General features: G+C 32.8%; 1 protein-coding gene across 4 annotated transcripts in view; it reads right to left on the reverse strand.

Annotated features, from left to right (window-relative positions):
* stxbp4 (syntaxin binding protein 4) overlaps window positions 1-26,094 on the reverse strand; it is a 42,128-nt gene that overhangs the window by 12,266 nt on the left and 3,768 nt on the right. For 3 of the 4 annotated variants that reach the window (XM_051123610.1, XM_051123609.1, XM_051123612.1), the window contains 19 exons: window positions 25,026-25,099; window positions 24,773-24,868; window positions 24,619-24,688; window positions 24,450-24,524; window positions 23,274-23,353; window positions 21,806-21,935; window positions 21,375-21,507; window positions 20,595-20,701; window positions 20,245-20,467; window positions 20,077-20,155; window positions 15,645-15,742; window positions 14,906-15,002; window positions 14,606-14,718; window positions 14,386-14,475; window positions 14,167-14,232; window positions 6,952-7,128; window positions 5,464-5,580; window positions 3,850-3,899; window positions 935-1,077 (listed from right to left, as the gene is read on the reverse strand). In XM_051123610.1, the coding sequence (XP_050979567.1) occupies window positions 935-1,077; window positions 3,850-3,899; window positions 5,464-5,580; window positions 6,952-7,128; window positions 14,167-14,232; window positions 14,386-14,475; window positions 14,606-14,718; window positions 14,906-15,002; window positions 15,645-15,742; window positions 20,077-20,155; window positions 20,245-20,467; window positions 20,595-20,701; window positions 21,375-21,507; window positions 21,806-21,935; window positions 23,274-23,353; window positions 24,450-24,524; window positions 24,619-24,688; window positions 24,773-24,868; window positions 25,026-25,092 (2,011 nt within the window). In that variant the 5' untranslated portion in view covers window positions 25,093-25,099. The remainder of the gene's footprint in view (window positions 1-934; window positions 1,078-3,849; window positions 3,900-5,463; window positions 5,581-6,951; window positions 7,129-14,166; window positions 14,233-14,385; window positions 14,476-14,605; window positions 14,719-14,905; window positions 15,003-15,644; window positions 15,743-20,076; window positions 20,156-20,244; window positions 20,468-20,594; window positions 20,702-21,374; window positions 21,508-21,805; window positions 21,936-23,273; window positions 23,354-24,449; window positions 24,525-24,618; window positions 24,689-24,772; window positions 24,869-25,025; window positions 25,100-26,094) is intronic. The other variant, XM_051123613.1, reaches the window with a different exon arrangement.

Consider the following 26,094-nt stretch of genomic DNA (forward strand, 5'->3'; position numbering starts at 1 on the left):
ATCTTAATTAATCGTCATACAGACGTGACATTGAGAGTGACTGATTGAAAGGGAACATCTTGGTTACGTATGTAACCCTCATTCCCTGAAGGAAGGTATGGATGTCACGTCGGTATGACCGACTAATTGAGATCCCAATTTGTCGGTCATACCGACATGGCGTCAAGAGTGATTGACTGAAAGGGAATGTCTCGGTTACGTATGTAACCCTTGTTTCCTGAAGGAGGAAACAGAGACATCACAACGTTATGGCCGGCTAACTGGGATCTGAATTAGTTGGTCATACCGAAGTGACGTCGAGAGTGACTAACTGAAAGGGAATGTCTGAAAGGGAACAACTGTTCGGAACTGGGCTGGTTAGCTAGCACAGATCCCGATTAGTCGGTCATGCTGACATGACGTAGAGAGTGACCAACTGAAAGGAAAATATTTTTTTTCTAACAATTACAATTTTAACAATATTTCAAGTGTGATTTATGAGATCTGTTGTATTTTGATCCAATTTTTCTTTGTAAAGGGCAAAAGCTTGATCATACTGATTTCAAAGTTAAGGATTCATTAGTTTGAATGTACATCGAACCAAATACTATCATAACATCTCAGTTGATAATTATCGGTAGTGACATTAGTGTTTTGGTAGCGACCACATCACATTACAGAATTTTAACCCATATACTATTGGGTTACTATTGTGGGTTTCAATAGCTTAAAAAAGGATCTTTGCAAACATCTAAGATTTGAATACTTAAATGCTCTTTAAATGTGTTTTTTGATTGTGGGACAGTTTGCACAAACATTTTTGTATGACACAGGGGGTCAAGAGTTAGACAACAACATGAGGGTCAGATAAACTGACATGAGGGACAGTTGCAATTAGGTGACATTGTGATGTATGTTTTTTATGTCAAAGCAGAAAACATGCCTGTTTACTTACAGTCCAGCTCTAGAATTCCTCTGACAGTATTAGTTAGTTCTTTAGCTTCCACAGCAAGAGCAGCTGCTGTCCAGGACGGTTTCTTCCCACTTCGAGATGGCAGGGTCTGAGACAGGTTGGCCAACTTTGGATCACTGGGAGAACTGAAAAACAAAACAAGGTTTCAGACGTTTTAACTAAATAATCAAACCTTAGCCTAACTTCAGCTAACTTTTTATTGGATAAAGATATATTTGATTGTATTTTGCACTGTTTTCTCAAGAAAAACAACCCTCTGAAAATGGAAAACTGTGTCAGGCTTGTACAATTTTCAACAGACTTGTTATAAAAGCTGTAGAAAAGTGCTCTCCCTTCGACCTGAAATGAATAAAGCATGCTGGGCAGATTGGCGTAGAAGAAGAGCCCAGCATGACTCCTAATAAAGGTTGAATTTTTGGGGAAGGGGATTCAGACCCACTGACATGGATGGACCACTGTTACGAAAACATATTATGAAACTACCACACTTTCGGGTCATTAGTAGAAAACTGAAATGAATTGGTTTAGACTCATTGAATCATTCCATGCCTTTGAAGCATATTCAAGATTTGCTACAGTCTGACCCCCCGCCCCAGATTTTGTCTATTTTGTTTGAAATATTCAAATATATCAGTATTCCTGGTCTTTAATGACACAATTATGTTATTATTTTGTTTACACCACCATTCAAACATTTGGGCTTTGTAAAAAGCTTTCAAAAGATGTTTCTTAAGCTCACCAAGGCTGCATTTATTTTTTAAAAAATAAAATAAAAACAGTACATTTTAAAAACATAACATTTTTAATATTTAAAAATTAATGTAGATTAAAATGGATTTAAATATTAAATATTTAAATAATTAATTAAATTAAACTATTAATAATACTTTAATTTGAACTATTTGCAAATAATGTTTATTTTTATTTTATGTTATTATCACCATCATTATTATTATTGCTACTACTACTACTACTTGTACAGGTAAGGTAAATATGCTAAATCAATAATAAAATTAATAATAATAATAATTATTATTAGTAGTAGTAGTAAGAGTAGTAGTAGTAGTAGTATTTTGGTGCAGATTTGCTAGTCTTATTTAAAAAAAAAATAAAAAAAAATACTCTGAAAACTGCAAGTGAATGAGGATGTTACAAGAAACAGAAGGTTATGAATTATATTATTAATGTGTAATTAATTAATGTATGATGCCATTACTGATCTTTAATGACACAATTATTTTATTATATTATTTACACCACCATTCAAACATTTGGGGTTGTATATATTTTTAAAAAGCTTTTTAAGACGTTTCTTATGCTTAACAAGGCTGCATTTATTTGATCAAAAATAAAGTAAAAACAGTAATATTGTGAAATATATATTTTTAATATTTAATTAATACAGATTTAAATGGATTTAAATATTAAATATATGAACTATTTGCAAATAATATTTTTATTTAAAAAATGCTGTGTTGTTTTGGTTATTATTATTATTATTATGTTATTATTAATATTATTACTGCTACTACTACTGCTAATAATAATACAATTGTTTTAACATTCATAATTATTATTATTATTATTATTATTATTATTATTGTTATTATTATTGTTACTGCTACTACTTCTGCTTGTACAGGTAATAATGTAATAATAAGGTAAATATGTTAAATCAATAATAATAATAATAATAGCAATGTTGTTTTGGACCCCAGTGACTTTCATTGTGTGGACAAAAAATCTTCAATATATTCTTTTTTGTTCCACAGAAAAAAATAAGAAATACAGAAACAACATGAGGGCAAGTAAATGATGACTTTCCATTGTAATATTGTGAAATATTATTCATGTAAAAATAACTGTTTTCTAGTTTAATATAATTAAAATGTTATTTATTCCTGTGATGAAAAGCAGAATTTTTTAGCTCCATGAATGCAGTCTTGTTACTTCCGTTGACTGATTCTTCAATATTTTAATGAGCTAATTTGAAACATTTCTTATTGTTGTTTTGTAGGAACCGTGATGTTTTTTCAGAATCCATAGATGAATAGAAAGTTTAAAATAACAGCATTAATTTAAAATAGAATTTTATTGTAATAATATAATCTTTACTTTCTTGCTGAATAAAAGTATTCGTTTCTTTGGTATCTTGGGGGGACTAGATAACTAAAATAAATAAAGTTTGAGAAAGGTTATAAGAAAACATGCAAATGTACTCATATTTAGCATGTAAATAACTATTCTTCATTTGTTGGATGCATTCAGTGTACAGTAGAGTGATTTGTATGCTCAGCTGCTGGTTATCATGCAATCTCTCAAAAGGAAAAACTGTATTTAGGTGCAAATTGCTGACAGCCGTCATTTCGATTTATGAGGACATGTGTAATATTTCCTAGCCCTAATAGACAAAGACACAGTGGCCTCTTCAGTCGGTGGGGATGATCATTAGGGGAAAAAAGGGCTCTCCAGACGTGCTCTGCTAGCTGAGCAAGGGGCGACAGGCTGCAGGAGGCCATGTTGATTGGGCCTAATCAACATCACTGCCACAGGAAGGTGTTGTACTGGCCTCTAGTCATTAACTACCCCTGCCTTTTACGCACAAAGTCTCTCTTATAATAGAAAAAAGGAAGAAGACTCACTGTGGAAAAGAAAAGTTACCATTTACACACCCTGAATACACAGACTCACATAGAATATCAAAGGCAAACTAATGACTGTGTAAAGGTCCCTGAAGAAAAAGAGTCTTTGTTATTAAATCATTCTTTTCCACACACCTGTTGCTAGCGAAGTGTGGTATTACTGTCTGGCATACTTCATATTAGATTAGAATTCAGTCAGATCATCAGATCTGCCTTAACAAAAGGCTGATGGGGGTACGAGAATAATTTTCTTACCTATAGCCTCTTGAACCGCTTTGGTTTTCAGACAGGAAGCCTTGGACAGCCTGTGGGGTGATCAGATTGATAGAGTCGAAAGATTTAATGCTGCATAAAGATTAACACTGCAATATTTTATTTTTTAATAACATGAATACATTATTTTATATGATTAATATTTTTAATATTAGTACTACAACTTGCACAGTTACAAAAAAAATCAATCATAATAATAATAATAATAATAATAATAATATGTATTGTTGTTGTTGTTGCTGTTGTTGTTAAAATTGTTACTGCTACTACCACTGCTTGTACAGGTAAAATGTAATATAAGGTAAATATGTGAAATCAATAATAATAATAATAATAATAACAACAATACAATTGTTTTAACATCATTATTATTACTGCTGCTGATGCTACTATTACTACTACTTACACAGTTGAATATTTCAAATCCATAGTAATAATAATAATAATGTTTTAACATGTATTACTATTATTATTATTATTATTATTATTGCTACAATTATTAATTGTAAAATTAAATGTTAAATTCATAAATAATAATACTAATAATAATACAATTGTTTAAACATGTATTACTATTATTATTATAGCTGCTACTACTACTACTTGTACAGTTAAATATGCTAAATATATAATAATAAAAATACAAATTTTGAACATTTATTACTACTACTACTACTACTACTACTACTATTATTATTATTATTACTGTTTGTACAATTAAATATGTTAAATTCATAATATTAATAATAATAATACAATTGTTTTACAATTATTTTATTATTATTATTATTATTATTACTGCTACTACTACTGCTTATACAATTAAATATGTTAAATTCATTATTATTGTTATTATTATTATTGCTACTACTACTACTACTTGTACAGTTAAATTATTACTGATATTACTACTACTTATACAGTTAAATATTTCAAATCAATAATAATAATAATAATATCGGAAGCATGGTGCAATGTTATATACAAAACATATATGGCCTGACTTAAGTTGCTATGCATCAAGTACTTCTGGAATATATCTTTATATTCTTATGCAATGGACAGAAGTAAAGCACAGGCTTACTTGGGGAAAATAAGAAAAAAAAATCCTGTGTTCTGTGATAAATTATGATTTACACAGCCCAGTGCAGTGCTAATTGATTTGTGGCATCTGGTTTAAGTGGAAAAACAGTTGCACACTGATGTCATGTTCTTTTTTTGTTTGTTTGCTTTTTAAATAGCTGCCTAATGAAAGGGTTACTACATTCTATGTCAGTCCTATGATTAATTTGAAAAATGTCCGTTATGGTTGTCAGAACTCTTGGAATGATGAAGTAGATATGCAATGCTTGTGTGACTAGATTTGCCAACTTCATATAGTTGATGGATATCATCAAAAGGACATTCCAGACACTCTTTTTTTGGATCAGGTTTTCTGGTTTAGCGAGAACACTAAATTCGGTCAAGAGTGAGAATGGAATATCCAACGTCACTCTGAATGAGCAATTTTAATGGTGGAACCTTATTTTAAGAAATGAGGACGTGATGATTTAATGTGCAGTTGGTTAAACTTAATTGAAATTGAATATACATCACCTCCACAAACTGGAGAAGTTTACCCGTAGAGACTTCAAACCCCTTCTTTGCAGTTTCACTCTTTCGTAGCTGGCATTCAAGAACAGACATCCTTTTTTTCAGATCTTGTAGATCGTCCTGTGAGAATATTAGTAAATGAATAAAGTTTACAGTTTTAGTAAAGTAAAATTTACTTTTCTTTATACAGTTTAGGTCAAAAGTTCACCTTGCAGAATCTGCAAAATGTTAATTATTTTACCAAAATAAGAGGGATCATACAAAATGCATGCTATTTTTTATTCATTACTGACCTGAATAAGACACTTCACATAAAAGATGTTTACATATAGTCCACAAGAGAAAATAATAATTGAATTTATAAAAATGACCCTGTTCAAAAGTTTGCATAAACTTGATTCTTACTTGATTGTTACCTGAATGATCCACAGCTGTGTTTTTTGTTTAGTAATAGTTGTTCATGAGTCCCTTGTTTGTCCTGAACAGTTAAACTACTGTTGTTCTTCATAAAAATCCTTCAGGTCCAACAAATTCTTTGGTTATTCAGCATTTTTGTGTATTTGAACCCTTTCCAACAATGAATGTATGATTTTGAGATCCATCTTTTCACACTCAGAACAACTTAGGGACTCATATGCAACTATTACAGAAGATTCAAACACTCACTGATGCTTCAGAAGGAAAAACAATGCATTAAGAGTAAGGGTGTGAAAACTTTTGAACAGAATGAAAACGTGTACATTTTCCTTATTTTGCCTAAATATCATATTTTTTTCATTTAGTATTGTCCTTTAGAAGCTACAGAAGACACCTTCATGTTTCCCTGAAGACAAAATAAGTTCAATTTACCCTGATCTTCAAATTCCGAAAGTTTTCACCCCCCGACTCTAAATGCATTGTTTTTCCTTCTGAAGCATCAGTGAGCGTTTTAACCTTCTGTAATAGTTACATATGAGTCCCTCAAATGTCCTCAGTGTGAAAAATGGTAAAATAATTAGCATTTTGCAGATTATGGAAGATGTATATACACTTTTGACCTCAACTGTACATTAAAATGGAATTGATTTGTAAGGTAAATAAGCTAAATAATGCTGTCAGAAAATCAAACTTTTAAAATGTGCCACCTAAAATAGTAAACTGTTTCGCACATATATTTTAGAATAGTTTTTGAAGCTGAGTACATAGTGTGTGATCATTACAATAATCAAGAAAAAATGCTATCCTACGTAATCACAATTTGCTGTGAAAATACTATTCATCTGTAGACACGCGAGGTTGCTAGCCAGAGATTTCAAAAATAACCTCATCAGCCCACGTCACCCTGCAAGATCATGTTAAAGCCTTCGCAGCACATCAGCCCAGTTACTGAATAATACAAAGCAAACAGTGACCTACTTTCTATAGTACACGAGAGAAGAAAAACCCGGAGTGGGACCGAGAAGGGAATGTGGATTGGGAACAGGCTAGTGTCAAACTCTCAGTGTGGAATACCTTTCCACGGCCGGGTTGTTCAGTTTTCTGAGACTTCATTTCAGCTATCTCAGCCTCCAGGAGATGGATAACCTCCTCGTAGTCCATCTCCATTCCCCGGGCCTGTTTCTGTGCAGCCTCTGCCAGATGGATCCGGGTCCGCAGGGAACGACTCTCCTCCACTGCAGATTTTGCTTCCTGCAACAGCGGAGTTCCACTTTGAGCGACAGTGCTGAGAGTGCATGTACAGTAGGACGCTACAATGCTCAGGGGCTCTTCCCCATAACATTGCAAACTCAGTGCACTTGAAAAGAAATGCCTGCACAGTCTCATCCCCCCTCCTTCCCCATCACTTCCCTCCAGACTCGCAGCATGACAAAGCACAGCACTGCTTCTTTTAACCTAGAAGTTTAAAGAGGCTGAACAAACAAGTCATGTGTAAACATGTTTCTTTACGTCCATTTCTGCTTTACAGAGAATAGACAGGGCAGGTTTGGCAGATGAGAACCAGTGTAACAAGCTGTTACATAATACAGGTATCGAAAGATGTTTTGGCATTAATGAAAACCACAACAGCATCGGATACTTGTCAGCAAGGTATCGCTCAATAGACGTCAGACAAAGCAAAGGTAACCAGGCCATTGTAATTATGAAGCTGTGGGGTATGATAGCACTCTTAATGGACAGGTGACACGAAATGTGTGAAACAATCTATAAACTAACACACACGTGTGGTAGTTCACAATTAAAAATTTGACATTAAAGTGACTGTGTGACTTTCTTACTGCAGACCTATTAAAGCAAGATTTGAAAACACATTTTTACTCATCCTGAGTACTATTTCCTGTCATTTATTTCAAATTACCAGGAAATACTTATGAAGAGGGTACAGATAATTGCCCACTGAAGGAAGAACTTATTAAATAGACATGATGGATATTATATTGAGGGATCTTACATCACTTTTTTTTTTATCAGAGAGGAATATAAAATTAGCACTTATGTCCATTTATTGCCCATGTATAATGGAGAATATGTAAAGTTTATTATAAGGATCGTGCATTGGTTACAATTTATGTAATTTTCTGAGAATGTTGAATTCACAAGCACATACTGCACTGTATAACTCTGTCCCAGAAATCCTGAGAAACAGAAGTGGTGGCTGGGGAAAACTAACACGAATTTAATGAACTACGGAAGCTTGTATTAAGCCTTACAGTCTAAATAAAAAATGGATGCATTAGTGCAGAATAATTTTTTTCACATACAGTACACACTGTGTAGTAGCTTATGTGCATTGTACAGTACACTGTATTGTGAAATATTAATACAATTTAAAAAAACTTGTATTAATAGTTGTAAAATAGCAATTACTTCAGTCTTCAGTGTCACATGATCCTTCAGAAATAATTGTAATATGGTGATTTGGTGCTGAGGAAACTTTTTTTATTATTATTATCAATGTTAAAAACAGTTGCATTGCTTAATATTTTTGCTGAAACTGTGATAAATGTTTTTCATGATTAATAAAAAATTCAAAGGAACAGCACTTATTTAAAAAATAGCTATGTAATAATTTATAACTGTCACTTTTCATAAATTTAATGCATCCTTTTTTTTTTTTGGCTTATCACACATTTATATATATATATATATACAGAAATATATTTAGTCTGTGCTAAATTGTGTAAATCAAAAAAAAAAAAAAAAATTTAGGATATGTTCTTCAAGCAAAATAGTTAATATTAAAAGCAATATTGACGTTAAAGTAAATTTGTGTTGTTTTAAAAATGTTTGGATATTCTTATTGGGAAAAATAAAATAATTTTTATTTTTATTTTTACAGCACAGGGCTTGTCATAGCATAAAACAAACTCTCTATCATATCCATAACCTCAGACCCCATATAACCCCATGTATGTGTATATATTTAATTTAATACATATTTTTCAAACTTAATATTGAAAAGCAATATTGGCATGAAAGTAAATTTGTGTTGTTTTTTGTGAATGTTCACTAATTTTTATTGGAAAAATAATGAAATGAAATGAAATGAAATGAAATGAAATGAAATGAAATGAAATGAAATAAAATAAAATAAAATTTTTATATTTATCAGAGAGGAATATACATTAGCACTTATGTCCATTTAATGTCCAAGTATAATGGAGAATATGTGAATATATATATGCGCTAAATTTTATATTTTTTGTATATCAGTATATCTTTATTTTTTCATGTTTTAACCACAAATATCACTACATTTTATTATATTTTTGCTTGAATCAAGAAAAAAAAGACTTCAAGATATATTCTCCATACAAAATTGTTAATATTGAAAGCAATTTTGAGGTAAAGTTCAAAGTAAATTTGTTTTTTTTTTTATATAAATGTTCAGATATTCTTATTGAAAAAAAACACCAATTATTTATTTAAATTAAATTAAATTACATTAAATCAAATATTTATTTTACAGCACAGGGCTTGTCAAAGCCCAAAACGAACTCTCTATTATATCCATAACCCTAGATCACAATGTACAGATTTAAATGAAGAGATTGTAACCCTAGAGCCACATGGACAAGTCACACCTCACACCGGTCACGGCTGCCCCTGCACACGTTTTGCTGTAATGTAGCCGGGTGAACACTGCGTGGACGCTGATGTAGCCTGCACATATCTTACAAGAGAGGAGGCTTAAAAGCCCACTGCTTCGATGCTGAAAAGCCCATCAGCCTACCTGTTGCTCTAATGGCAGATATAGAAGGTAAAGTGTGGGTGGGGGTGAAGAGAGCAGAAAGGATTCAGCAATACAGAACAACGCTTTAAAGAAACATACAGGGCTTTAAAAAGCCTTGGTTTCGCACCACAGGGAACATAGTACATCTATTAGCGCTTCAATGTGATGAACTGGATGCGAACTGAGCCCTCTGTAGTGCTCCAGGAGGGAGCAGCTGCGTCTCCACAGACTGGAGCAAATCGCTCTGGGAAGAGGAGACAGAAGTCGCATTGACCCTGACGCCAATCGAAACGCCACAGGGCCTCATACAGCTGACCAAACATTCAACGTGATGCTTTTATAAAGAGCATAACTGCATTTTCCGTCTTATTTAGATCATCTCTTAAGGTCAACCGCAAGGGAAATTGCTGTTGCTTCAATTCATTGCTGCAAGTGAATTGAAGTTGAATGCTTTTGCGAGACGAACCATATCGCCAGCAGTCGGGTCGATAAGAGGGCACTAATAGTTCACCACACACCATACAACATACATATAAACTAGCTTTTACATATTCTAAGAAAATATGAGCTGTGCTTTTCTGGCCAAAACTTACTGCCATGATGTTAAGATGTCGCTAACTAATCGCTAAGGTGTTCTAAATGTTTTTAGAATGTTGATATATGGGCCAAAAAAAATCAGAAAGAGCCCACAAACAAGTCTTTATGATATTCTGATCTCTAGATATGACTCCAGCACCTCTTTCAATGCCTGTACACAATTTTGCTGTACAAAGTTTGGGTTAAAACAGATTTTATATATATAGTCTCACCAAGGCTGCATTTATTTGATAAAAAAATACAGAAAACGCTGTAATATTTTGAAATATCAAATAACTGTTTTCTATTTGAATATATTTTAAAATGGAATTTATTCCTGCGATGCAAAACTGAATTTTCAGCATCATCTTTAGTGTCACATGATTCTTCAGAAATCATTCTAATATGTTCTACATTACTTATTATTAATATCATTTTGATGATAATTTTAATATCATCGCCACTTTTGATGAAATTAATAAAATTGTGTCTTTGCTGAATATAAGTATTTTAAACTTTTGAATGTAGTGTGTAAATGTCATTGCATTAGATACAAAATATCAAAGCAACCCTAGTGAAAAATAAATATATAATTAAAAAAAAAACTTTATTTCATGCTAAGTATACTACAAATACATTTACATATTATGTATTTAATAAAAACACCCTGCAATTGTACTTTTCGTATACTTAACAGATATATTTTTGAATTCTGCTACATTTGAACAACTAATTTTGTACTTAATGCACTTTAATTGTGCAGAAATAGTGCTGAAGTCCAACTAAAGATATACTTAAGTACATTTGATTGTGCTAAAGTGGAACTATTGCAAGTATACTTCTAGGTACACTTTCCAAAATGTCAAGATGTTCATGTCTTTCTTTCTTCAGTCATAAAGAAATCATGTTTTTTGAGGAAAACATTTTAGGATTTTTTTCCATATAATGGACTGCTATGATGCCCCGATTCTGAACTTCCAAAATGCAGTTTAAATGCAGCTTCAAACTATCCCAAATGCGGTTGTAAACGATCCCAGTTGAGAAAGGAAGGTCTTATCTAGCGTAACAATCAGTTATTTTAATTATAACAATACAATTTATATACTTTTTAATGCCAAATTGCTCGTCTTGTCTTACTCTGCCTGGACTGTTTTTGTTCCAATTCATGACAGTTTTAGTATGTCAAAAAAAACTCTGATCTCATGTTCTCCCTCAACTTCAAAATCATCCTATATCGCTGTTTTACCTTTTTTGTTAAGGGTGATTGATCTTCTTTGCATGTTCACTTTGCAAAGACTGGGTCGGTACATAAATGTTTTCCTCAAAAAACATAATTTCTTTACGACTGAAGATATAAAGGCATGAACATCTTGGATGACAAGGGGGTGAGTACATTATATGTGAATCTTTATTTTGGAATTGGACTTCTTTAAATATTTTGCATTTAAAGACCTATAGTATTTAAAGATCATACAACCCTCATCAATAGTGACATTAAAACATATTTTAGGCTTAATATTAAAAAATGTGCATTGTGCACAAGTAGTACTCCAAATAAAGTTTAATTACAATTTTTATATCAGCAAGTCAAATCAATTTGTTAATAGATTTGAACTATACTATAGATCTGAACTATTACTAAAATAAATGCATTTATAAATCTATTAATTTTTCACTAGGAAAGTGTCACCTGCAAACAAATTATTAATTATGAACAAGTTGCACTAAAGTATGACAGCCAGAAAGTGTTCAAACTGCTTTTTGTAGAATACGGACTCCAAACTTTTAAATAGTGTTTGAGAAGAAAATTATTACCTTTGCTTATAAGGTAATAACAAACCAATAAAGGTAATTACACACCAATATGCTGCACAATTTGAAGCATCATTCATATCCGTAACACACACAAACAATACTTAATGCTGGTGGTTAGTTCAAATTATAAACCATGAGCACAGGCGAAAGTAATCTTGACGATGTCATTAGCGTAGACTAGCTGTACTGCCAATTTTGTTTAATTGATATGCAGCAGGATGATCAGAATGTACTGTTTTGCTGCCTTAGTAACAGTCTAATAAAACCATTAAAGTCCAATTAATCTCGCATTGAATGCCGAGGCTCTTTGGATTTGGTTTTACGTAACAGGCACTTCTGAGGCTCTGAGATAGAACCCAAAGGGCTAGTGGGAGCCCGTTTCTTTATAACTCATAGAAAAGAACTATTTCCAAACACCGACTGCCATCCCTCAATGTCCTACATACTTCATCTCCCACATGATGTTCTTAATGTGGGTGTTTCAAGCTTCCTGTAGTGAGCGGAATGCACTGAAAATAGATTTTTGGATATTGCTCATAGCATTTTTTCAGTTTTTCATTTGAGCTCTGTATAGTGCTGCTGAGAAAATAATGCAGTTTCAGCATTTTAACTCTACAGAGTACCCTCATCTCACCTGTCTGATCGCACATGTGCCCAGAGCTCCCCCCTGTGGCATACCTAACATGGTACACTGACATTGGAATAGAACAAATGTAAAAATAAATAAATAAATAAAACAAAAGATAAATGTCTTAAAGCTAACGGCCTGTTTTACACCACTTTTTGCATTTTAACGTTGACAGCAGGCTAGTTCTGAGCTTACACCATGAAAGTCAAACCTAAAATTGTAACAATTGTCTGCTGCCGTTTGAAGTTGCATGGTCATATACACTACCAGTCAAAAGTTTTTTGAATAGTAAGATTTTTAATGTATTTTAAAGAGTCTCTTCTGCTCACCAAGCCTGCATTTATTTGATCCAAAGTACAGCAAAAATAGTAAGATTTTGAAATATTTTTACTATTTAAAATAACTGATTTCTATTTGAATCTATTTTAAAATGTAATTTCAAAGCTGCGTTTTCAGCACCATTACTCCAGCCTCATGATCCTTCAGAAATCATTATAATATTTTGATTTACTGCTCAAAAAACATTTATTATTATTAGTATGTTGAAAACAGCCAAGTAGATTTTTTTCAGGTTTCTTTAAAGAATAGACAATTCAGAAGAACAGCATTTATTTGAAACTGAAATCTTTTGTAACATTATAAATGTCTTTATCATCACTTTTGATCAATTTAAAGCATACTTGCTATATAAAAGTATTTACAAGTAAAGTAAATAAATAAATAAATAAATAAAATAAAATAAAAAATTATACTGACTCCAAGCTTTTGTATGTTATAGTGTATAATGTTACAAAAGCTTTTTATTTTAGATAAATGTTGATCTTTGGATCTTTCTATTCATCAAAGAGTCCTGAAAAATATGTACTCAACTGTTGATAATATTAATAAAAAGTTTCTTAAACAGCAAACCAGCATATTAGAATGATTTCTGATGGATCATGTGACACTGAAGACTGGAGTAATGATGCTGAAAATGTAGCTTTGATCACAAGAATAAATTACGTTTTAAAATATATTTGAACAGAAAGCAGTTATTTTAAATAGTAAAAATATTTCACAATATTGCTGTTTTTACTGTATTTTGGATCAAATAAATGCAGGCTTGGTGAGCAGAAGAGAATTCTTAAAAAAAAAAACAATAAAAATCTTACTGTTCAAAAACTTTTGACTGGTAGTGTATTGATAAAATAAGTTAATTCTGCTAATTCTGAAAAAAAAAAAAATGTTTAAGAACCAAAAGGTGAAATTTAGTAATTATTTAAAAACTTCACTGCATCTAGAACTAGGAAGTAGTGAAAAAGTGAGTAGTCTGCTCAATCAATGTTGCTTGTACAGTACATTGCAAAATGATAAATAGGTTGCAAACTTTGTTTGCATTAAGCTTATTATTGTGTCAATATATGTGCATTTTGAATGCTGTAACCTGCTAATATGGGCACCAAAATGAAAGTGTTCTGCTTACGAACGAGTTGCGTACCTGTTTAACTTTTGTCAGTTCCTGCAGCATCTTATGAGTAAGGCTCTCGGATTCTGCCAGCTTATCCTGTTAGAAGAGAGATCTTCGTATGAGTCAGCATCAGAGTTAGCCAACTCATTTTCATAAATAGGATTAATGAGAGCCCCGCTCAATAACACATGAATGAATGTCACACGTTTCAGCATGTGACAATGTTTAAAATCACCGTCATGGTGGTACCTGCAGTCTCTTGAGCTCTCTCAAGGCCTCAATGTGGTCTTTTCTTAGTCTCTCCATCTCATCCAGATCATCAGAGTCTGATAACGATGGCTTAGAAAATAATAGTTAATATAACTGTTATATAAAACCATGACAAAGAATAAAACATTATATGTAAAAAATGTTAAACCAATAATAAATAAATATATATAAAGCACATTATAAGCATATTTGTACTTACAGTAGGGACTGATGGAGACTCAGTGAGATCATCTGATGTCAATCTCACTACTTCCTGTTCTGAGTCAGACTTGGATGCTTGTTTAAAGAGTTCCTTTGTTACTGTCTCAAAATCTTACAGAAGAAAAATGTCTTGTTAAAATATGTTCAGTCACACAAAATGCAAAATGTACAACAATGTAGGAGTTTATTTTTTAAAGTATGAACTTAGAATAACGTACTGCATAAATAAAGAGAGGTAAAAAGCCATCAGTACATAAACAACTACGACATAATGAAGACTGACAGAGTTTTTTCTCACCTCCATAAGCCACTGTCCCTCCTGGGTTCAAACGCAGCCTTTCTCTCAGAGTCAGGACCTGAGACTCAGTAGGCTTCAATCCCAGCACCTCCAGTGCCTGTGGACAAAACAACCGCCCTTTTAGAACATTTAGTTATGCTAGCATAACATGGTCACTGCTTTGCTCTCTCTCTTTCTCTCACACACACACACTTGCTTCAATGTCTATGTATGACATATAATACAATTAATAATAATAATATATTTAATGCAGTTAGTGTCATTTAAATTTCATTTAAATAAATGTATAAACTAAATAAACATAAAAATGTATTTTTACACAATTATAAAACTATTTATAATACACATTACTGTAAAATGAGCTTCTGGAGTTATAATCTTTCTAGAAATTCATCCTCCTCTACATAACAACTGATCTACAGACTGTGCTGCAGTCCAGTGTGATTTAACACAATGAAGCTATGGTACAAGCTCTATTGATTTTCCCATTGTACGTGTGGATATGGGATAGCACACTAACTGCACATGTTGTTCAACAGTGGGATTAACTCCCTCAACGCATGATAGTAAAACCGTAAAAGATCAATACAGTCCTGAGCCTGATGGGTAACCGATCGTTAAAGCCCGCTGGGGGACGCCCAGTGTTTGACCTTGCTGTAAACATGAGATGTTCCTGTAGTTCTGTATTGTGATAGAAATAGTTATCTGTTTCTATTTGAGAGGATGTTATTATGGAGACCTGGTCTGTTTTCTCGGGCTTCAGTTCAGAGCTGGGAGTCGAGGATAGAGGTTTTGAGGGTCTGCAGGTATTGCTGGGATTACAGGCAGCGGATGCATCTGGACAAAGGAAGAGAGAGAAAGAGAATCCAAATGAAAAAAAAATCTCTTTTGCAAAACAGCTGTTTGTGATTTTGGTAAAGCACATCAGATTTTTTTTTTTTTGTAAGACTCTTACATAACTCTATGAGAGCACAATTTATTTGAGTAGATTCCTCACAGTAGTGGTTCAAATAAGTAGTTAGCATTTAAACCACACTTAAAAATTCCAGAATGTCTCTGCATTATATAACAAAATATTAAATAAAGTGGCATTTATTTTACAGAAATATAAGACACACTTTTCAAGCAAAAAATGTTTTATTAAAAAAAAAAGTTTTGACACATTCTAGTTGTCAGACATTAATGCAACATGTTTATAATGATTTTTTTTTTTTTTTAAATGACACTTACTTTGATATTTTGTATCTAATGCTAAAAACTACATACTCTGTTCAAAAGTTTAAGAAACTAATATTTTTTAACATTCATCTCATTCAATGTTTTTCTTTGAACTTTCTATTCAAAGAAACCTAAAAACAAGTATTTTTGTTTCCTCAAAAATATTAAGCAGCACAAATGTTTTCAACATTCCTAATAATTTGAATTTGAAATGTTTCTTCAGTGGTAAACAGCCATACTAAAAATGATTTCTGAAAGACCATATGACTGGAAAATACGACTGAAAATTCAGTTTTGCCATCATGGGAATAAATTACATTTTAAAATGTATTAAAATAGAAAACTATTGTTTTAAATTGTAATAATATTTCACAATATTAAAGTATTTTTGATCAAATAAACGCAGCTTTGGTGAGCATTAGAACTGTTTACTTTTAAACAGTAGAGTTAGTGTTATTAGGTGTCAAAAAACATCCAAATAATTTTTTGGGCCACTTCGGGTCAATCATTTAAACTCTCATTCAAATATTCCACCATTATATTTGATCCCTCATGATGCTTTGTGTACAAGCAGGAATTAATATTGTTTGCACAGGCTGTTTTTTTTCTCCATAAACCCCATCCAACCAGATCTATGAACTGGAGAGAATGCACAATGCTTTGCTCAAAACAGTGTCAACCCTGTCAAATCCTCTTACACGATGAATAACTGTGAAAGTAACTGAGCTAACAGGTATGTGCTATGGCCATGAGGTCACTATCTCATCATTTATTGTTCAGTCATTCATTATCTGCATATTTGATTATCTTTTTGGGGGAATTTATTTCCTGGCAATAATTTCTTGGGGATTCAAAGCCATTTTAGAGTAATATCAGACAGTCCCTCTCACATTTGAGGCTTTTATGCAATATGAAATGATTCATTTTCATTACCTAGGCTTTGGTGAAACTGTACATGGTGCTCTTAAAATTGGCTCCCTCATAGGATATTCCCAATACAATATTATGCACATAATATGTGACCCAGGACCACAAAACCAGTCTTAAAGCGCTGGGGTACATTTGTAGCAATAGCCAAAAATACATTGTATGGGTCAAAAAACATGATCTTTACCTAATATCCTATTGATTTTTGGCATAAAACAAAAATCAATAGGATATTAGGTAAAGATCATGTTCCATTAAGATATTTGGTAAAATTCCTACTGTTCCAATTTTTGATTAGTAATATTTGCTAAAACTTCATTTGACTTTAAAGGTGATTTTCTCAAAATTTTGATTTTTGATTAGATTTTCAAATTGCTGCATTGCTAAGAACTGGTCTATTTGACAAACTTTAAAATGGAAAGATTTTTTATTCAATATTTTGATTTTTTTGCACCCTCAAATTCCAGATTTTCAAATTGCTCCTATATACAGGGTTTGCAGTATTTTAAACAAAGCAGATCTGGTCTGGGTGGGGTTTATAGAAAAATAATATATCCTGTGCAAACAATATTAATTCTTGCATTTATTCAAGATATTATAAGCGATTTAATGGTGTCATATTTGAACGAAATTTTAAATTGTTGACTTAAAGTGGCCTCAGAAATTATGAAACGTATGAAACTGTTGAAAAAGTTTTTTTTTTTAAATGTCTCTTATGCTTAAAAAAGTTCTTTCTTCTCGCTGAGACTTTCTTCTCAGGGTCAAAGTTTAGTCTGAGTACATACCGAAACATTTGGAAACAGTCATTTGCTTCATTTCATAATTCATGTTCATCGTTCGATACAGCTGGTGTTTAAATCTGTTTTAAATCGCAGCTCAAAAGAGCTTTATTAAAGGTGCTCGTCAATGAAATGAAACCCTGTCCTGAACAGAGTTCAGCATCCTCGGTTTCACCTGGAGTTATGTGTCATGTTGATGGTAATATCCATTTTCAGAACCATGCCAGCTGGATTATCCTGAGTTACAAACACAGCACCTCATCAGCACCTGTCTGCCAAGCAGGTAGCCTAATCCAGGTTTTTCCAAAATGCTCCTTATCTATGAGTTTCAGATTGTTCAAAGGCAAAATGCCATGAAAAATGCATCAGAATATGAAAGGCTGCACAGACAGTCTGTGAATAACAATAGGAGCATGTATGGATGGTTTAAAGGAATATTTTGGGTTTAATACGAGATACCAACATTTGAAATTAATTTGGACTTTTTGAAAAAAAAAATGAGTTACAGTAAAACACTTGTAATGGAAGAACAGGGACATACAGGCTTGTATTTGTGATGAAGTACTTTAATTCTTTCCAAAAATAGTTTTAAAAAAACATTTGAGCTGATTTTAAAGCCAGGACTACAGTTCTAAGAAAGATAAGTAAAAAGGTCTATTGCATGCATCATGTAAATGAACAGAATGCATCAGTAATAGAAATTTTGTTTTTATAGTTGGATAAATATTAAAATTGTTGTTTGCGTCACTTTTTTAATCTTTTGTTCCTACTACTAAAATTTAACAGGTGATTTTCACAAAGAATATTATTAGTTGACCCCCATATCAAAAAGAAATAAATTATATTTTGCTTAAAGAAACTCTTTTTAACACCATTACCATTTTTTGCATTGTGACTTCATTGTTAGGACTAATGTTAAGACAATATGAAAAAATACTTCAAGTGTGTAAGTACTTGAAAAATCACTATAGTATTTTAATTTATAATTAAAAAATTTAAAAAAATTCATACAATTTTCTTTTTCTTTTTATGCATTGTTTTGAAATGCCACCTATATTTGAGTCCATGCATATAAAACAGCATTTTTGTCTGTCTGCTGCAAATCAGTGAATGCAACCTTCTCAAAATGAAGCCTTCACTCCAAAGCCAATTTAGTTCATGCAGCAATGAGATGTTTATATTATGGAAGCCTGTTTCCACCATTTAATAAAAATTAAAAAATAACTTTTTATCTCGCAATTTTGACCTTTTTTCTCAGAACTGCTTGATACAAATTTGCAATTGTGAGTTATAAAGTCAGAATTGCGAGGTATAAACTTGCAATTGCGACTTTTAAAGTCAGAACTACAAGACACAAACTTGCAATTCTGCGAAATAAAGTTGCAATTCTGCAAAATAGTCAAAATTGCAAGATATATTTCTCACAATTCTGACTTTTTTTTCTCAGAATAGCGAGTTTATATTTTGCAACTGTGACTTTTTCTCTGAATTGCGAGTTTACATCTCGCAATTTTGAGATTTTTTCTCAGAATTGAGTTTATATCTCGCAATTGTGACTTTTTTTCTTAGAATTGCGAGTTTACATCTCGCAATTTTAAGTTTTTTTCTCAGAATTTCGAGTTTATATCTCGCAATTGTGACTTTTTTCTCCGAATTGAGAGTTTATATCTCGCAATTGTGACTTTTTTTCTCCGAATTGCGAGTTTATATCTCGCAATTGTGACTTTTTTTTCTCCGAATTGCGAGTTTATATCTAGCAATTGTGACTTCTTTCTCCGAATTGCGAGTTTACATCTCGCAATTTTGAGGTTTTATCTCAGAACTGCGAGTTTATATCTAGCAATTGTGACTTTTTTCCTTAGAATTGCGAGTTTATATCTCGTAATTGTGACTTTTTTCCTCAGAATTCTGAGTTTATATCTAGCAATTTTGACTTTTTTCAGAATTGCAATCTAATTCTGAGAAAGAAGTCAGAATTATGACTTTGTATCACACAATCCTGAGAAAAAAGTCAGAACTGTAAAATAAAAAGTCGCAATAACCTATTTTTATTTTTTATTCAGTGGCGGAAACAGGCTTCCACAGTATATAGCTATAATATGAAATAGTAGCATGTTTTTTTTTAAACTAATGCTTTTTAATGTTTATTTCTTTGTCTCTAAGCATTTAAAGACCTTTACTGTAACTATTATTTTTGTTCTGAAACTCCTATAGGATTCCCATAAAGGGAATACAGGCTTGCAGTACCAGAGTTGGCCACTGTGGTGCAGGCACTCTCAGGTGAGGACACGGGGGTGAGATTAGGCTTTGTTGTTGCTGCTCGTACCTGTAGGAAAGACACAAATTGAAGCCTTTAAGAAAACTTAAACCTCAGTTATGCATTATTGAGTCTCTGTCCACAGTCTTTTGTCTCACCTTAGCAAGTTCTACAGAAGGCAACGTCTCACTTCCAGAGTTGGGGGTGTTGGCTATCTTAGGGACGAGACCTCCAGGCAGATTTGCTCCTCCCAGTCCAGGGGGCCTGAGCTGGGGGGCTGTACAGCAGGGAGGTTGAAGGGAGATGGGGCTGTGGGGTCCACTGCTGGAGCCTGATGAAGACCTTCGTCTAATAAATGCTATTTCTACTGTAGGGTCTGGTCTGTAGGGTCAAACAGTGATGTTTGTACATATATGATTTTACACTCTGTCACCATCCATCTGCATAAGATACATCAGGTTGTCTTGAAAGTTTGTGTTCAGATAGACATATATAGTGGAAATTTAACCTGAGTTTTGTTCGAGTGAGTATGGTTTTGGCTTCTTCATGTGTTACTCCAATGAGTGACTCCTTATTGATGGATATGAGCTGGTCTCCAGTCTTTAGTCTCCCATCCTAGAGTCACAGAAAAACATTTCACTTCACCTTAATGGACTTAATTTCACTTCAATTAACTTCACTTAAAATACACAGTAAATACACAGTGAAATATTATTACAATGTAAAAGAACTGTTTTATATATTCTAAAAAGTTATTTATTACTGTGGTGGCAAAGATAATTTTTCAGCATCATTACTCCAGTCTTCAGTGTCACATGATCATTCAGAAATCATTCTAATATGATGATTTGCTGCTCAAGAAACATTTCTTATTATGAATGTTGAAAACATTTGTGCTGCATAATACTTTTGTGGAAACTGTGATTTGTTCAGGATTCTTTGATGATGAAAAACAGCATTTATTTAAAACAGAAATCTTTTGCAATATTGTTTTTACTGTGACTTTTAATTTAGTTAATGCATCCTTGCTGAATAAAAGTATTACTTTCTTACTTTTAAATGGTATTGTAACTTACTGTACTTCACCTCAATTTTTCATTTACCTCCCATAACTTCACCTTAATTTAACTCCCTTCACCTCACAATCTGCTTTACAAACTACTAGTGTTTTACAAACCACAAATCAACACAAAAAACTATGTACGAATATTTACATTTTTTTTTGTTTTTCTTCCTAAACTCAGGGACATCTAAATTCTATTTTACAAAATTAGATAATAAAAAATACCTTTTGGCAATCGCCTCCTTGTATTATTTCTTGAACGTACACCATTGGCCCCTCTGCACGGTTAGCTCCGCCCCTGATCACCAAGCCTAATCCGGTCCCTTTGGCAACACATATCAACTGAATCATGCAGTCTCTGGGGAAAGACAGGTAAACATAAGTGCTTGGATCAACAGCAGAAACAATGGCTCCTGAGGTGATTCGTTTTTTTTCAATATCCATAAATTAATCTTTTGTGGGATTTCTCTTTTGCTCGGACTAGGTTAGGGGTTTTTAGTCTAAGACTCTTCAGTCAGGACACTATTAGCAGCAACAGTGTAAGAAAGCTGTTGGGTTCTGTTATTTGTTTTGGTAGTGGAATTGTATATATTGAAGTATATACAAAAAGATCACACAAAAGCACTGGATTCAATCTACAGTCATTTGGTTCTCACGTGCAGACTTGTGGAGGTGGGGAGGTAATGCAGGCAGTGGTGTATACTGGGTTTGGGTCTTTAGGGCTCAGAAGAAGAGGACTGGTTGATCTGGAAGATGAGGAGGAGGAGGCAGTGTCGGTGATCTTTCCTGAAGACAAGAGATTCGCTTTTTAATACTTTTAATCACTGCAATGTTTTCACGTAGAATAAGAATACACATTGAATATTTGTTATATATTTTTGGGTACACTTCTGTTCAAAGGTTTGGAGTATTAAGGATTTTAATGCTCCTAAAGTTCCTTGTTTGTCCTAAATAGTTAAACTGCCCACTGTTCTTGAGAAAAATTCTTCAGGTACCACAAATTCTATTTTTTTTTTAGCATTTTTGTGTATTTGAGCCTTTTCCAACAATGACTGTATGATTTTGAGATCCATCTTTTCACACTGAGGACAACTGAGGGACTCATATGCAACTATTACAGAAGGTTCTAAACTTTTTGAATTTGAAATTTAACTTATTTTGTCTTCCGGGAAACATGTATTTTCCGTAGCTTCTGAAGGGCAGTACTAAATTAAAAAATGTGATATTTAGGCAAAAAAAGAAAAATGTACACATCTTCATTCTGTTCGGTAGTTTACATCCCTAGCTCTAAATGCATTGGTTTTCTTCTGGAGCATCACTGAGAATTGAAAAGATACATGAAAGTCCCCAGAATGAAAAGATGGATCTCAAAATCATACAGTCATTGTTGAAAAAGATTTTTCTAAAGAACAGCGGGCAGAATAACTATTTATGACAAACAAGGCTATGGATCATTCAGGTAACACAGTATTAAGAATCAAGTGTATGTAAACTTTTGAACAGGGTATATTTTACTATTCAGGTCAGTACTAAATAAAAAATAACATGCATTTTGTATGATCCCTCTTATTTTGGTAAAATAATTCACATTTTGCAGATTCTGTGAGGTGTATGTAAACTTTTGACCTCAACTGTATATTTAATTTATTCCTAAAATGTTAACTGCTCAGAAGCCATTACTCTGATATGATTTGGTGCCCAAGTAAAATTTCTTATTATCACATTTGAAATGGTTGTGCTGCTTAATAAAAAAAATCTTCTTTCAGAACAGTTCATTTTATGTGAGTTAGAATTTTTTGCAACATTCTAAATGTCTTTACTGTTGTGAATTTAATGCATTATAAAAGTAATAAAAGTATTAATTTCTTTAAAAAAAAAAAAAGAAATCTTACTAACTTGAATGATAGAGTACACACACATACATAGTTTTAAGTCTATTCTGATGCTTAATGTAGAAATGGCTCTTTATGTAGGAAACAATGATGTTATGAAGTACCCAAACCAAATCTTTTTTAAAGACGTTGCATTGTAGACTATTTTTGTCAGTTGCTGCAAGTTCTCAAAATCAGACGTTAGTCATTCACTCCTGAAATGCAGTATAATGATAGACGTAGTGGAAAATACCTGTGGAAGCAGAGGTGTCTGATCCAGAACTGGTACTACTGCTGGAGCCATATTTTTCCATTAACTCAGCAAATTCCCTCCTAATGATAAACATATAAAGGCAGATGCATATATATATAAGGTATATATATATATATTCACCTTTCCTGGAGACATAATTTTCCAGTGGTTCATAATAAGAGAGCTTTTGTACAGACTAACGCTTTCTTAGCAATTTTTCTGTCTGTGTTGTATTTAAAGCATAAACATTACGTGGGTTTTCCATTCTGTAAAATCAAGCATTACATAATATGAAGGATATTATCATTCTTAGTTTTTAAAATTCACATTTTATAAGACAGTCTCTGTTTATTCATCTCCCATTAAGTGCAACTTCCTCATTAGTCCTAAAAGAAGCTTAGAAGCACTTAATTAGATTACGGAAGTAATCACAGATAAATTGGCATCAAAGTTAAGAGCCAGACTGTTTCCAAACCAGAAATGCGATCTAGGCAGTAATCTTTCAATTAATATGATGTTCTCGAAATCTGTGTACCATACTGAAGCAGTTTGTTTGAGGTGACTGATTGTCCATTAATTATGAAGGTAATCCTTTTACAATGTTACAGATTAAAACCTGACCTCAGCTGGTTTAACTCAGGACACATATGACAGACTTGCGGCCCAAATACGTCAACAGCTGTTCAGTCAGGAGTACAAAAGTGCTCATCGGGAAGTCACTGTGACCAGCAAAATGCCAGTTCGATTTAAACAAAGACAGACAGGATGAACTTGACAACTGCCCAAAACCTAGACCTCTGGCTAAGCAGACAATGCCAAAACAAAAAAAATCTCAGCATGCATCCTCTAAAAATGACTTAGCATCGAGTAGCAGCTTGATGTTGTCAGTACAGACTACATCGATCTAGTCTATTTAAAAAAAATAAATGAATCACTAAACAAGTGCTAAAATTCTCAATAAAGTGCTAAAGACTTTAATGTACTTAGTTGTATTAAGACTATTTTTAGATTTAAAAAAATCAAGACGCTCATCTGTACTCATCCATTTATAGGATTAAGTATATAATGTCCAACAGTACACAATCTGTACTTGGCAAGCAATATTTCCTGTCTCCATATAATTAAAATCTTTGGACACAAAACAAATCAATTAAATAGAAAAAAAAGTCATTTTACCTGGAAGCGTCATCACGTACTATCAGTAAAGACATGTGATTTGTAGCTGACGCCATGCGAAGAACCTCCACTGCCCTAATATCAAACAGATTTCTCAGTTTAAATGTTTTAATACATTTAGGCATCTTCTATTTTATGACAGATCCATAACCAATCCAGAATACATTACTTTTCATTTGTAACACCCCCTAAATTCATGTTGTTGACATCTAAAATGAGGTCCCCTGCTCGAAGACGCCCTGCAAGACAAAAAGGGACATCATCCATCATTCCCAGAAGCTGCGTAGAAACGTTCAGTGGAGATTTTGGGAATGAGAACATACCGTCCTGTGCCGCCACGCCACCTGGCAAAATTCGTTTAATGAAAATACCGAACTCTTCACCGCTCTGTTCCCTGTAGCCCCCAATAATCTTCACGCCTGTCAAATTGAGAACAAGATTTTTAGGATTAATATGGGGGTGAGAGAACAAAGTAAATCAAACTGTGCACCAAATGCCTTGAAATATAAAGTAGAGTAAACCAGTTTTCTAGGAATATTATTAAAACTAAAATAAAAATTGTGTTCTGGTTCTCACCAAGTCCTTTTTTACAGTCTGTAAACTCTAGTCTCTCCACAGCACGGTTGATGCCATGGGGCCCCATTATCGTCCTGAAAAAGGAAACATTAGTACAAGACACATTATCACCAAAACAAGATTTTCAGACAAATGTTCCAGACTGTTTTTAAAAACACAGATTATCGAATAGATGGTAATAATGCGGTTGACTTTCCAAGGCATGAATTATTAAATCCCAATAGGAAAGAACATAATCATTCTCAATCTTTTTTCCCAAAATGTTGCAAATCTGTCTATTATAACATAAGATGGTAAATATCACAGAAAAAAACATAAAGAGAACATTCATATAGAATAAACTAAAATGAAACACTCTATCAGTGTCATAAATGTGAAACTGGATGTAAAATTAGACCTGAATGGTTTAAAAAAGGCTTTCTAAAATCCTACTGTAATGGACATGTATGCTTTAGAGGGTTAATCACTCATAATATATAAATTTTGGTATGTAGTATCAATTTAAAGTGAGCTAAAAAGAAAATCAATGTTTTTGATTATAGTAAACAGAATGGTGGTTAAAGTAATGACCCATTATTAGGTGAAATAAAAAGTGCTTATATAGGAAGTGGGTTACTGTGCGTGGGTTTATATTAAAATCACTCAAACATGTAGGTAAACACTGAAAGCGCCAAATGATAAATCCTTTATAGAAAGGGGGTATGTATCAAATCCAACGATGCCCTGATCTCAATTGCATTTAATCCCTATAACAGACTGAAAGCAACAGAATACAATACCTTGCCTTTAACTAGGACATTGAGTAAATGTCTAAGAACAATTTATTCATTTTTCTAAATCAAATATTATCAGATATTTTCTTGTGTTTATGTATTTTAGTCTACATTTTACCCCTTATGTTCTGTTAAAATTGACTTTAAATGTTTTTGTACATACGACACTGAATGTGGAAAATTTTAAAATGGAATTTCATAACATACAACATTTTAAATGATCATCTGACTTCATCAAAACCCAGAAAACAGATGCTATTTAAGCTTTATCCATCTGTTTGACAAAGAAGTAGGCA

The sequence above is a fragment of the Labeo rohita genome, chromosome 12 (assembly GCF_022985175.1).
Source record: "Labeo rohita strain BAU-BD-2019 chromosome 12, IGBB_LRoh.1.0, whole genome shotgun sequence".
In the NCBI taxonomy this organism is placed as follows: Eukaryota; Metazoa; Chordata; class Actinopteri; order Cypriniformes; family Cyprinidae; genus Labeo; species Labeo rohita.